The following is a 13184-nucleotide window of genomic DNA, read 5'->3' on the forward strand; positions in this document are numbered from 1 at the left end:
TCTTTTGACTGAATGAAACCGTACTTTGTAGCATATTTCAATACGCACAAACCTGAAACGTCACCCATTCCTTCTCTCCAGAGATGCTGCCTGTCCCACTGAGTTACTCCAACATTTTGTTTTGCCAGTTTTCCTGTGTTGGCCCTTATCCCACTAAATCTAACCTATCCTTAAACCTGTCTCACAAATGTCTTCCAATGTGGTCATTGTACCCACCTTTATCACTTCCTCTGACAGGTCGTTCAATATACTCACCGTTCTGTCCGTGGAAGTTACCTCTCAGCCAGGAAGTTAGCTCTTGCTCCTCCAGCACTTTGTGCCTTTTTTGTAAACCAGCATCTGCAGTTCCTCGTGTCTACATCTACCGTCCAGGATTGCTACAAACCTCATCGCACAGAAGGACGGACTCTTGTTCCAGTGGTATACAATTTATTTGTTTAAAATTAAAATCTCATTACAGCAACACTGAATCATTTTAAAGCATAAACTTACTTAAATGGAGAAAATAAATACACCAAGCAGGCGACTAAATACCATAAATTAAAAATGGGTTCTGATGAAAACTATGGTACTAATCATTGCTTTAATGTGGTCTCTCTAAACCTGCACTCATTATTGTGCACATGGATATCGTAGCAACTTATATGTACAGGACATGGGTGCAGAAATGCCACAGTTCAAGCCGGAGAAGGCAGCTTTCTTGGTGCGTATGTTAAGCATCGAGACATACGGCTGGAAAAGGCACTTGCTCTGATGGTCTGCAACAACCCAATACTTGCACAGGAATAGCCACTCAGAAAGGCCAGTTGTACCCAAAAACAAAAACACATAGAAAGGTGGGCCGAGGGGCACCACACAAGGAGAAACTTAAGGTGCACAACAGAATGGAGAAAGCAACACAAAGACTCGAGAAGGACATAATATACATGTAAAAAAAAATGTTTGAACAGTTCAAGAATCCCATAATTTAACCACTAATCTTACTGTAATTTAAAAGCATTGAAGTTTATTTTAATACAAATTTCTACACCGGTTCATAAGAAAATTATAAATATTTATACCCTTATACAGTTTTCTTTAACGTCAATCTTTATAGACATTATCAATTCCTATCATACCAGCCAGAAGCAAAGACTCAAACCCAAAGACTGGAGTGTCAAAGCTGACGTTCACTATAGAACTGATCTAAAGTCACTGCAAAGAAAACAAAATAGTACAAAAGGGGTTGTCTTTATACAAACAACTGGAAGTCTGAGGTACAACCAGTTTGTTGAAGTTTTGAGATGCTTGGAGAGAAGTTACTGCCCAGACACAATTAACCTACGTAAAGATAGGCATCTCACCACTGTTGCCGGCAAGTCATTTTCACTCCTTCTCTGGAAAGGCAAAGCTTTTCAGGAGCTGTTTCTAAACAGTTCCTTCCACCAATCCTATCCCCTTCCTCCCCAAAAAAAAATTAACATTTCACTACGATCAATTACAAGGGAAGCTCTCCCTAAAACGCTCCTATAGTTTGTGGATCGATTCCCTCCCAGTACCAGATGCTGAGTAACGGAATTAAATAATGCCCGCATGCTGTGAAACCGTTTCTGGTTCGGCTTTCCTTACAAGAATCTCAGCTACAGACTTTGCTCAGAGACAAACTAGCCGGGGCACGCCATCCCGCAAATACAAGGCCATGCAGACGAGAGACTAAAGAGAAGGTTATCACGCACCGGGGAGACTTGCAGATAAAAACCACTGGCGACTCCCTGCCAAAGGATGGCAGGAAAACCACATTGGGAGACAGTAACTGAAGTATATTGCAACAAAGCCGTTTTCCACTTATCCTAAGAGTTTGGTCATTGAGGTGCAGAAATAAAATACTTCCTGCTAGAGTATCATAGAAAGATATAATATACATGTATTACATATGTACAGATCAAGGAATCACTTTATTTGCTCTCTAACAGTTACCTAACTGGAATTGCAACAGGAGCCAGTGATTGCCCAACACATTTTAACCACTCGGAATTCCTGTACCAGTTCTTTCTCCCAAGTTCCAGCTGGAGGATTAGGCCTCGTTGCCATGGAATCGAGCAATCCGAAAACGGCCAGTTTCATACCGAGGAATTGCGAATTTGTTCTCGTCCATTGCTGGTCTTTTTCACTTTCGTTATACCTGCCAACAAGCCCGACTCGGTGAGCCTGGTGAAGACAAGATATTGGAAGGGTCATTGATGGAACTACAGAAATAACACAAAGTGCAGAGGAACTCAGCGGGTCAGGCAGCATCTGTGAAGGGGATTCCATCCAGCCCGGAAAATGGACAGGCGACATTTTGGGTTGGGATCCTCCTTCAGACGGATTGAAAGGAGTTATCTATTCCTATCTTACCAGACTCAAACCCTAAGACAGGAGTGTCAAATCAGAAGTTCTCCATATAAATACTTTGAAGTCATTACAAAGACAATCAGTCTGAAGAAGATTCCCGTCCTGAAACACCACCGGTACATTCCCTCCACAGATGCTGCCTGACCCACCGAGTTCCTTCAGCAGATGTCAGGTCTCTTTTTGTCAACCAGCATCTGTTGTTCCTTGCGTCTACTAGGTAGTCACCAAGGCTGGCAAGGTGAGCAGAGCAGGGAGACGGAATGACGATGATGTAGGTTTGGTCAGTACTCACACTTCATCCATTATGACATCCTCATCCTGAGGCAGCTGTAGGTAAGGGTTGTTGGAGGCCGGTCGAAACTTGAACCCGGTCAGTACAAAGAACACCAGTGATGACACCTCCACTAGAAACTAAAAGAGAAGTTACTTTTCAAAAACAAAATCAGAAACAGCCAAAATGAATAGGCAAAGTGATTCAGTCACTTGTTCCACCAGCCCAAACTAAACAGGCAAACCAAGACCAAGATTTTCAGCAGTAAAGTATCGAGAGTTTCAGGAGGCAAAAGGGCACTTTTCTGTACTATTCTATGTTCTAAATGGTACAGGATCCAAATAAACTTTGTGATTGTTTGGAAAGTTTTGAAGACTCTCTGTTTCTGAGCTGTAGTTCTATATTTCTAAATAACTGAGTGCACAAACAAACTTTGTGATCGTTTACAGGTTTGAAGACTAGCGCCCAGAAAAATGGTTATGTTCAGAAGACAAACCATACTTGAAATAAATTAGATCACCAGATTATAATAATCAGTGCAACGAGTTTCCATTGAATTCACAGCAGGAGTGGATGCGAACGTAGGATAACTTAGAACTAGTGTGAATGGGTGATTGATGGCGTGGTGGACCAGAGGGCCTGTGTCCATGCTGGTTCTCCAAACATGTAAACAAGTTACCTATATGTATTTTTTAGCACTCTTAATAATTTGAAGAGTCAAGAGTATTTGATTGTCATATGAACAGACAATGACAATACTGGAATTCTTACTTGCAGCAGCCAAACAGGTTTGTAAACACAATACTCAAAGGTAACATAGAATAAACAAGAAAATTCAAATAATTAATAACCTTAAAACTAGTGCAAAAAAGTCCCCATGTCCTTGAAGCAACTAAGACAATCAGTAATACCTAGCCTTGGCTGTGAGATTTTGCAAATAATTTCAGTATTAGCTGCAAGCAATCAAATAATTGTAACTTTAATTCCCCATGTGTCGTGATGGGATTTGAACTTGTGTTTCCAGATCGTCGGATAATTATGCTATCATACCCACTTTACAACACTTCCCACCGTGGAAATGTCCAACACATTTGCATAGCTGTAAGGTGAGAAGGGGAAAGTTTAATAGAGATGTGTGGAAGGCTAGTTTTTTTATTAACAGAGGGTGGTGAGGGCCTGGAACACTGCTAGAAATGGTGGTGAAGGCAGATACGACAGTGATGCTTAAGAAGCTTTTGGATTGGTACGGACACGCAGGGAATAGAGGGATATGGATCAAGTGCAGGCAGGTGAGATTGGTTCAGCTGGATATCATGTTCAGCACAAACATTGTGGGCTGAAGGGCCTGTTCCTGTGCTGTTCTGGAATGAATCAGTTGGTCTAATTACCCAATTCCCAGTGGCTGGGGAGATGGTACGAGAGAGATGAAGGAATGGAGTCTAACATGTTTCAATAGGAGGTTACAGCTCCTTGGTCCCCCCACCCACTTGCAATAAACAACGCAGTGGCCAACAAACCAGCAATCATTAGACCGCCAGCATTTACTTACATTATACATCCACTGCCACTGAAATGGAACAGTGAACTTGAGAAGAATTGCGATGATCCTGGTGAAATATATGTAGCAAACAATCTGAGCAAAGGGAAATAACAATTATTAGAAAAACTAAAGCTACAATGTGCAAAAGATGCAGTGTGCACTGGTGCCTGCCATTATTCTAGTCTGTTCAGCACCTGGGGCTACTCAAACACATTGGAGCAGGTGAACGGCAAGTGTCACCTTATGTCCGTCCCATCATTCAACGTCATCGATGGTCTTTTGCCTCCACTTTTCTATTTAATGACTACCATCGCTCATTTCCCAAAATTAATTAATCTGAGCCTTAAATATCTAGCATCTTAGCATCCAGAGTTCCCGGACATAAATAAAAAATAATTTCTCATCCCTGCACTGCCAGAGCTGCTGCCTCATAGTGCCAGAGACCCAGGTTCGATTCTAACCTCGGGTGTTGCCTGTGTGGAGTTTGCACGTTCTCCCTGTGACTGTGTGGGCTTGTTCCGGGTGATCCGGTTTCCTCCCACATCCCAAAGGCGTGAGGGTTTGTAGGTTAATTACCTCCGTGAATTGGCCAGAGTGTGTGGGGAGTGGGAAAGTGAGAACTAGTAGGAAGATGCGGTCGGCGTGGACTCTGTGGGCCAAACAGCCTGTTTCCATGCACTATCTCGAAACTAAACTAAATGGCTGATTCCATGTCCTGAGGCCATACCCCTCATTCTGGACTTTCTATGTGCGAGAAATATGGTATCATACCCACTTTACAACACTTCCCAGCGTGGAAATGTCCAACACATTTACATAGCTATGAAGTGAGCATCAACTTTGTTAACACACCTTGATATGTTTCAATTAGATCACCCCCTCATCCTTTCAATGTTGAGGGAACACCAACCAGGGTACGGAGGAAGGGAGAACGAGACGCTCACATCTAACCCACCAACCTAACTCACCTATCCTGATTGTTCATACACGGCTTAGCCTCAGCTAGTTAAGAGAATTCAGAGCAAGGGAGACAGGATAAAGAGTCAGCAAACTCTCCGAACTAATTTCAAGATAGGAAACCTTTATAACTTCATAAGTCAGAAGAGCAGAATTAGACCATTCGGCCCATCAAGTCTATTCCGCCATTCCATCATGGCTGATCTATCTCTTCTTCTCAACCCCATTTTCCTGCCTTCTCCCCATAACCCACATCAACCAAGAATCCTTCCACCTCCACCTTAAAAATATCAATTGACTTGGCAGTGAATTCCACAGATTCACCACCCTCAGACTAAAGAAATCCCCCCTCATCTCCTTTCTGGGTAGGTCCTTTTATTCTGAGGCTGCGCCCTCTGGTCCTAGACTTTCCCACTAGTGGAAACATCCTGTCCACATCCATTCTATCCAGGCCTTCCACTATTTGAGTTATTCAACCAACAAGGTGTCAATGGGTCCTTGATATCTTGGAATGATGAAATCAACCAGGAAATTGGGCAAACTACGGGAAGGTCTACAGACATGGAGTAATGGGCAATGGTCCAGAGGATGCCGAGGCCTTTAGGTTGATTCTGTTTCTGAAGTTACATCTCACCAACATCTGCAGAGAGAGCATCATGCAGAGCATCTGCATCCTCAGGCTATCTTTGATCAGACTTTACCTTGCACTAAAAGTTGTTCCCTTATCAAGTCCCCACCCAAGTCGTATCAGCTTCTTGTTTTCACCCAACAAACAGCTTACAATCGCCTGTTTCCTTTATCATCGTTACTTTTTTCGCGTATCTTTCATTCATTGTTCTTTATCTCTACATCATCGTCTATATCTCGTTTCCCTTTTCCCTAATTAGTCTGAAGAAGGGTCTCGGCCCAAAACGTCACCCATTCCTTCTCTCCAGAGATGCTGCCTGTCCCGCTGAGTTACGCCACCCTTTGGTCTCTATTCCATTATCATGTATCTGTACACTGTATATGGCTCGATTGTAATCATGTATTGTCTTTCCGCTGACTGGTTAGCGTGCAACAAAAGCTTTTCACTGTACCTCGGTATATGTGACTGTATACTACACTAAACTAAACTGAGAGTTGGAAACACCAGTCTGCAACACAGCCTCCAACAAGCTGAATTAACACCTCCAATCCAAATGTTACTCACTCCAAGCCTAAGACTGGCCACATGGGTTGGAAGTACTGCTCCTGTATCTGGGAACACTCTTCAGTCCCAGAGGACTGCCTAGACTAGATACAAAAACCCACCCACACCTAGACCTACCATGACGTAGAAATGCCTGAAGAGTTTCAGCTTCGCCAGATTCATGGCAGCTGCAGATACAGAAAGGGATATTAAAATGAGTGTATAAAACACAGCCAGATCACAGTACAAGATTTGTCTCAACAAAACATTCTTCTCATCTCCCTTTCTTGTTTAAACGCACAGACTTATGTTACAGTTCATGCCCACAACTGACAGTCACACTGAATGTTCAAGAAAGGTCAGCACAGGTCCTAATTGCAATTGTAGGGGAAATGTATTCAACACGATTATCAGACGCTCAACTTAATCGCACGCTCCAACAGTGCTGAAAGTGGTTGGGTAGGAGGGGAATTTCCTCTGTAGGCTATAAAGCAATGTTCTAAATTACACAAAACCCTTGTTTTGGCACTACTAAATAAAATAGATAGAGGGGCTGTCATCTCCACCAACGGTTACAGGCCACGACGTTGGACAGACTTGGATTGTTTTCTATGGAACTCTGGAGACATGATAGAAGCATATAAAGTTATGACAAGCATAGACAGTCAGAAACTACTACCGAGGATGGAATTATCAAATACCAGAGGGCAGAGCTTTGAGGTGAGAGGGGCAAAGTTTAAAGGAGTTGTGCGGGTGAAGTGTTTATTTTTATATACACAGGGGGTGGTGAGTGCCTGGAATGAGCTGCTTGGGATGGTGATGGAAGCAAATTTGATAGTGGCATTGAAGACACTTTTGGATAAGCCTTTTCTGCCTGCACATGGAAATGCATGGAATGGAGAATTATGGTTTATGTGCAGGCAGAAAAGACTTGCTCAAGTCAAGTCAAGTCAAGTCAAGTCAAGTCAAGTTTATTTGTCACATATACATACACGATGTGCAGTGAAATGAAAGTGGCAATGCCTGCAGATTGTGCACAAAAAGAATTACAGTTACAGCAAAGTTAATACAGAGAAGACAAAATTTAGTCCCTGGAGTTATAATAGTTAACAGTCCTGATGGCCTGTGGGAAGAAACTCCGTCTCATCCTCTCCGTTTTCACAGAGTGACAGCGGAGGCGTTTGCCTGACCGTAGCAGCTGGAACAGTCCGTTGCTGGGGTGGCAGGAGTACCACATAATCTTGCTTGCTCTCGATCTGCACCTCCTGATGTATAGGTCCTGCAGGGGGACGAGTGTAGTTCCCATGGTGCGTTCTGCCGAACGCACTACTCTCTGCAGAGCCATCCTGTCCTGGGCAGAGCTGTTCCCAAACCAGACTGTAATGTTGCCGGACAGGATGCTCTCTACAGCCCCAGAGTAGAAGCAATGAAGGATTCTCAGAGACACTCTGAATTTCCTCAGTTGTCTAAGGTGGTAAAGGCGCTGCTTTGCCTTACCCACCAGTGCGGCAATGTGCGTTGTCCATGTCAGATCCTCTTTGATGTGGACTCCCAGGTATTTAAAACTGCTCACCCTATCCACAGTAGACCCATTTATTTCCAGTGGCGTGTACGTCCTCGGATGTTGAGCCCTTCTGAAGTCCACAATCAGCTCTTTAGTTTTTTTGACATTCAAGAGGAGGTTATTGTTCGGCACTGACAGAGTGGGCTGAAGCCAGGGCCTGTTACTGTGCTGTTCTGTTCTATGATTTTTTTTTCTTTAACTTTAGATTTCCTCCATCTGCCATTCTTATTTAATTTTCCCTTATTTAAAGGAAGGAGGGTAGAGGAAATGGAAATACATTTCTTGTCAAGTTTTCAAAGTCTCTACGCCAGAGGACTATGGATGCTGGGTCAGTGAGTATATTAAAGCTTGCGATTCAACGTTTTAGAGTTAAAGAGTCAAGGTGTAAGGGGGCATTCTATAAAAGTGAAGTTAAGGTAGAAAAGGGACCATGTGCCTACTCCTGCACTCGTCTATCGCCACTTCCTTTGCACACGGACTAGATCATGGTTAATGCTTCAGGTCGGATAACCCTTCAGCCATGAACCAGTTTCTTCTGTCAGATACATGCAGAACATTTAATCAATTCTCTTTGTATTTCAGATTCAGCTGCAGCATTTGGATTGGACTGGAGCTGCTTGAAGTGAAGGGAAGAATAGAATAGACCATCACCACAACATGGTTATAAATCATTAAACACGGGCTCCAGGAAAGCAAAGCAAAATGCTGGTCATGAGAAGGGGGTGCAGGCAGATATGCGAGCTTTTCAGTGACTGACGTGCAGATATAGTTTCAGGGCTACAGTAAAAGACCAGTCTCTGTTAAAGGATACAGTACGTGTGGTCTGGTCACATTTTCAGCAGTGACTGGTAGAACTCTGTGGCTTTATTTATTTTTTATTTAGAGATCCAGCGGGGAAACAGGCCCATTCGGCCCACCGGGTCCGCGCCGCCCAGCGATCCCCGCACATTAACACTATCCTACACACACTAGGGACAATTTTTTTAAACATTTGCCCAGCCAATTAACCTACATACCTGTACGTCTTTGGAGTGTGGGAGGAAACCGAAGATCTCAGAGAAAACCCACGCAGGTCACGGGGAGAACGTACAAACTCCGTGCAGACGGCGCCCGTAGTCAGGATCGAACCTGAGTCTCCGGCGCTGCATTCGCTGTAAGGCAGCAACTATACCGCTGCGCCACCGTGCCAACAGGCAGGGAGACTTGGATTCAGTTGCAAATCCTCATGTGATTTAATTTCCCATGGACACTCACTGCCAAAGCTCACACATGAAGAATAGCCACTTGTACAAAGAGTGTAGAGAGAAACAACTACAGATGCTGGAATCAAGCAGAAAGGAAAGCACTGGAGGAACTCAACAAGTCAGGCAGCATCTGTGGAGGGAATGGACAGGCGACATTTCAGATCTTTAGACCAATCAGCCTGAAAAAAAGCCCCAAACTGACACGTCGCCTGTCCATTCTCTCCAACAATGCTGCCTAACCCGCTGAGTTCCTTTAGCACTGTGTTCTGGACAAAGAGCGACTGAAACCAAAGTAAAGGCCAACAATTATGCATTAGATTAGCAGCGCAACACATATCACATGTGCAAACCCTCTCACAGGCCCTCAGCCTATTTGCTAAGCAGACACAAGAAGAATGAAGTGAGAATTCACCAGGGGGGACCGGCTCTCTTGGTTTAGACAACACCCATCAAGCTTACCTTTGCCATCTGTGTTCGAGGCTTCTTGCAAGTGTCTGATTGACCTGAATAATGCAAGGGCGAACAGAAAAGACATTTTAAATTGGCGAATTTCAATTATTTTATCCAAATAATGAAAAATTAAAATCATCCTGTGTGCTGATGCTAAGCATATCAAACTTGTCAAAAACCAGTCTGAAGAAGGGTTCCGACCCGAAAGGTCACCTGTCCTTTTTCTCCAGAGATGCTGCCTGACCCTCTGAGTTACTCCAGCACTTTGTGTCTATCTTCTGTCAAAATCCTAAACCACTTGAGTTAACTTCATGTGGGATTGAGATGGTTGCGATGGCATGACCTACTCTTTGATAGACTGGTCTGCCCCAGCCTCCCTAGAGCCTGGACACAGACCAATCGATGACGTTTCCACCGAAGATAGACACAAAATGCTGGTGTAACTCAGCAGGAGAGGCAACATCTCTGGAGAAAAGGAATAGGTGACGTTTCGGGCTGAGACCCTTCATCAGATTAAGAGTCAGGGAGGGGGAAACTACAGAACAAAGCAGAGCTTGCATTGATGACTCAGGGAAGGTGGAACGAAAGGTCCATGAGAAATCTATGGACAGCTCTATTGCAGTACCCACCACTGACCACAATAGGGAGCTCTTCAGCACCAACACAAACTCTTGTCCACTCCCTCTTGTATTCCAGTAGTTTAGTTTAGTTTAGAGATACAGCGAAGAAACAGGCCCTTCGGCCCATCGGGTTCATGCCGACCAGCGATCCCCGCATATTAACACTATCCTACACTCACTAGGGACAATTTTTACATTTACCAAGCCAATTAACCTACAAACCTGCACGTCTTTGGAGTGTGGGAGGAAACTGAAGATCTCAGAGAAAACCCACGCAGGTCACGGGGAGAACGTACAAACTCCACCCGTAGTCAGGATCGAAACTGAGACTCCGGCACTGCATTCGCTGTAAGGCAGCAACTCTACCGCTGCACCACCGTGCTAAAATACAACTACGTAACATTTTACACCTGGTACAATCTGTGCTACCACAGTTAAATAGTCCAATCCCAAACGAGCTCACCTTACGAGCTCTCTCCTAACAGTTTGATAGGAGCTGTTTGAGCTCCTATCAAACGGCTCAAAAGCTATTAATTCTATGCCATATTCATTCAGGTCATTCCAGGCCCCTATCACATTATTGATCCCCATCTTTGGCTTATAACCCGCGGTTTTGGTCTCCCTTTGTGGAAGCATCATTACATCCAGCCGATCAAACTCTTTTACAAGTTTGCAACCCCCCCAAGAGTTCACCCTTCTTGTCTACTGAAGTAAAGAGATCTAGCTTAGAACATGGAGCAGTACAGCACAGGAACTGTTTGTGCCGAACATGTTGCCTAGCTGAATTCATTTCATCTGTCTGTATATGATCCATATCCCTCTATTCCCTGCACTTCCGTGACTATCGAAAATGCACTTAAATGGTACTATAGTATCTGTCTCCTCCATTAACCGTGGAAATGCGTTCCAGGCCCCCACCACCCTCTGTGTAAAACAAAACTTGTCCTACATATCTCCATTAAACGTTCCCCTGATATCTATACCATCTGGCAGCGCATTCCAGGCACCCACCAGTCACTGTGTAAAAAAACGTGCCCCTCTCACCTCAAGATATGTTCTCTAGTCTTTGACATCTCTACCCTGAGATGAAAGGTTCTGACTATCTACCCTCTCAATTTTATACACTTCTCTCAGGTTTCCTCAACAGAAACAATCCAAGTTTGTCCAACCTCTTCTTTTAGGGAATACACCTAGATCTAGACGACAATCTGGTAAACTCCTTCTGCACCCTCCCCAGGTGCAGCGTAGGTTCACTAGGTTAATTCCCGGAATGGCGGGACTGTCGTATATTGAAAGGCTGGAGCAATTAGGCTTGTATACACTGGAATTTAGAAGGATGAGGGGGGATCTTATTGAAACATATAAGATAATTAGGGGATTGGACACATTAGAGGCAGGAAACATGTTCCCAATGTTGGGAGAGTCCAGAACAAGGGGCCACAGTTTAAGAATAAGGGGTAGGCCATTTAGAACGGAGATGAGGAAGAACTTTTTCAGTCAGAGAGTGGTGAAGGTGTGGAATTCTCTGCCTCAGAAGGCAGTGGAGGCCAGTTCGTTGGATGCTTTCAAGAAAGAGCTGGATAGAGCTCTTAAGGATAGCGGAGGGGGTATGGGGAGAAGGCAGGAACGGGGTACTGATTGAGAGTGATCAGCCATGATCGCATTGAATGGCGGTGCTGGCTCGAATGGCTGAATGGCCTACTCCTGCACCTATTGTCTATTGTCTATTGCCTCCACCTTCTACCTGTAATGGGGTGACCAGAACTGCACAAAAAACTCCAATTTTGCACACACTTGACATGACACTCACTTCTTCTGTACTACAGCGTCACGTGAAAACAGGTTAACCTTGAGAATCGCTGATTGGACTTTACCTTGCACTAAACGTTATTCCTTTTATCATGCATTTGTGCACTCTGGGTGGCTCGATTGTAATCATGTGTTGTCTTTCCGGTGACTGGTTAGCACGTGACAAAAGCTTTTCACGGTACACATAACAATAAACTAAACACAATTAACATAACACATCCTGCATGTCCCTTGTGCAGCCTTGCTCAAGAATCCTTACCAAACCACTGGGAACAGGATTGCCCCACAGCAAATAAGGTCCACTAGAAACAGGATTTCCTTCCACAACGCATAGTCGGTGGTCCCTTCTTCAGTCGACTCAATGATTATATACGCTGTGTTTGCCAGCACCTCAAAAAGACATTAAAAAAGGCATTTAACTTTCGCTCACGTTCCATTTTGGCATGCAGTAATAGTACATATTTAATAAATATTTTCAATGAATCAGTAGATATGCATGATTTAATTTGAGGTATGCGAATGGAATTGGGTTAGGCTGAGTGCCTTTCCTGTCAGAGTTTATTGAGTGGCTTGCAAGGGGGTGGCTGGATGGAAACCCAGAACAGCCTGGGACATTCCTGGGACAAGCATTGTTCATAAGAACTAGAGCGTGGACTTTGGAAATTGGCTCCAAAATATGGTGCCTCTTGCATGTGGGCTCAGTAGACTATTCCTGTACACTTGCTAATCGAGATTCAGGGGTATGCTAATATTCTACTGGACTGTTTTGTAGGGAAATGTATTTCAGTGCGTTAGCACTTAGCACCTGTGACAATAAAAGCACCATTGAACATTGAATTACACTGAAGATAGACACAAAGTGCTGGAGTAACTCAGCAGGACAGGTAGCATCTCTGGAGAGAAGGAATGGGTGACGTTTCAGGTCGAGACCCTTCTTCAGAAGAAGTAGTCAGAAGTTTGGTCTCGATCCGAAACGTCACCCATTCCTTCTCTCCAGAGATGCTGCCTGGCCCCGCTGAGGTGCTCCAGCACTTTGTGTCTATCATCGGCTTAAACCAGCATCTGCAGTTCATTCCTACACATTGAATTACACTATCTGGCAACCACTGGCATGGTCACTTACTGACAATCCTTTCCTGCCAGTTGAAAAATTTCCCTATTAAACTACATCTTTTAATGCCATCT

General features: G+C 44.1%; 1 protein-coding gene across 1 annotated transcript in view; it reads right to left on the reverse strand.

Annotated features, from left to right (window-relative positions):
* Positions 1 to 446: 446 nt before the first annotated feature.
* Positions 447 to 13184, reverse strand: part of gpr108 (G protein-coupled receptor 108) — a 47483-nt gene continuing 34745 nt past the window's right edge. Inside the window, exons 13-18 of the mRNA XM_078429521.1 lie at positions 12259 to 12389; positions 9580 to 9623; positions 6451 to 6500; positions 4194 to 4277; positions 2666 to 2784; positions 447 to 2187 (exon numbers count right to left, since the gene is read on the reverse strand). Coding sequence (XP_078285647.1) covers positions 2100 to 2187; positions 2666 to 2784; positions 4194 to 4277; positions 6451 to 6500; positions 9580 to 9623; positions 12259 to 12389 — 516 coding nt within the window. The 3' untranslated portion in view covers positions 447 to 2099. The remainder of the gene's footprint in view (positions 2188 to 2665; positions 2785 to 4193; positions 4278 to 6450; positions 6501 to 9579; positions 9624 to 12258; positions 12390 to 13184) is intronic.

Source organism: Rhinoraja longicauda, chromosome 37 (assembly GCF_053455715.1).
Source record: "Rhinoraja longicauda isolate Sanriku21f chromosome 37, sRhiLon1.1, whole genome shotgun sequence".
Lineage (NCBI taxonomy): Eukaryota > Metazoa > Chordata > Chondrichthyes > Rajiformes > Arhynchobatidae > Rhinoraja > Rhinoraja longicauda.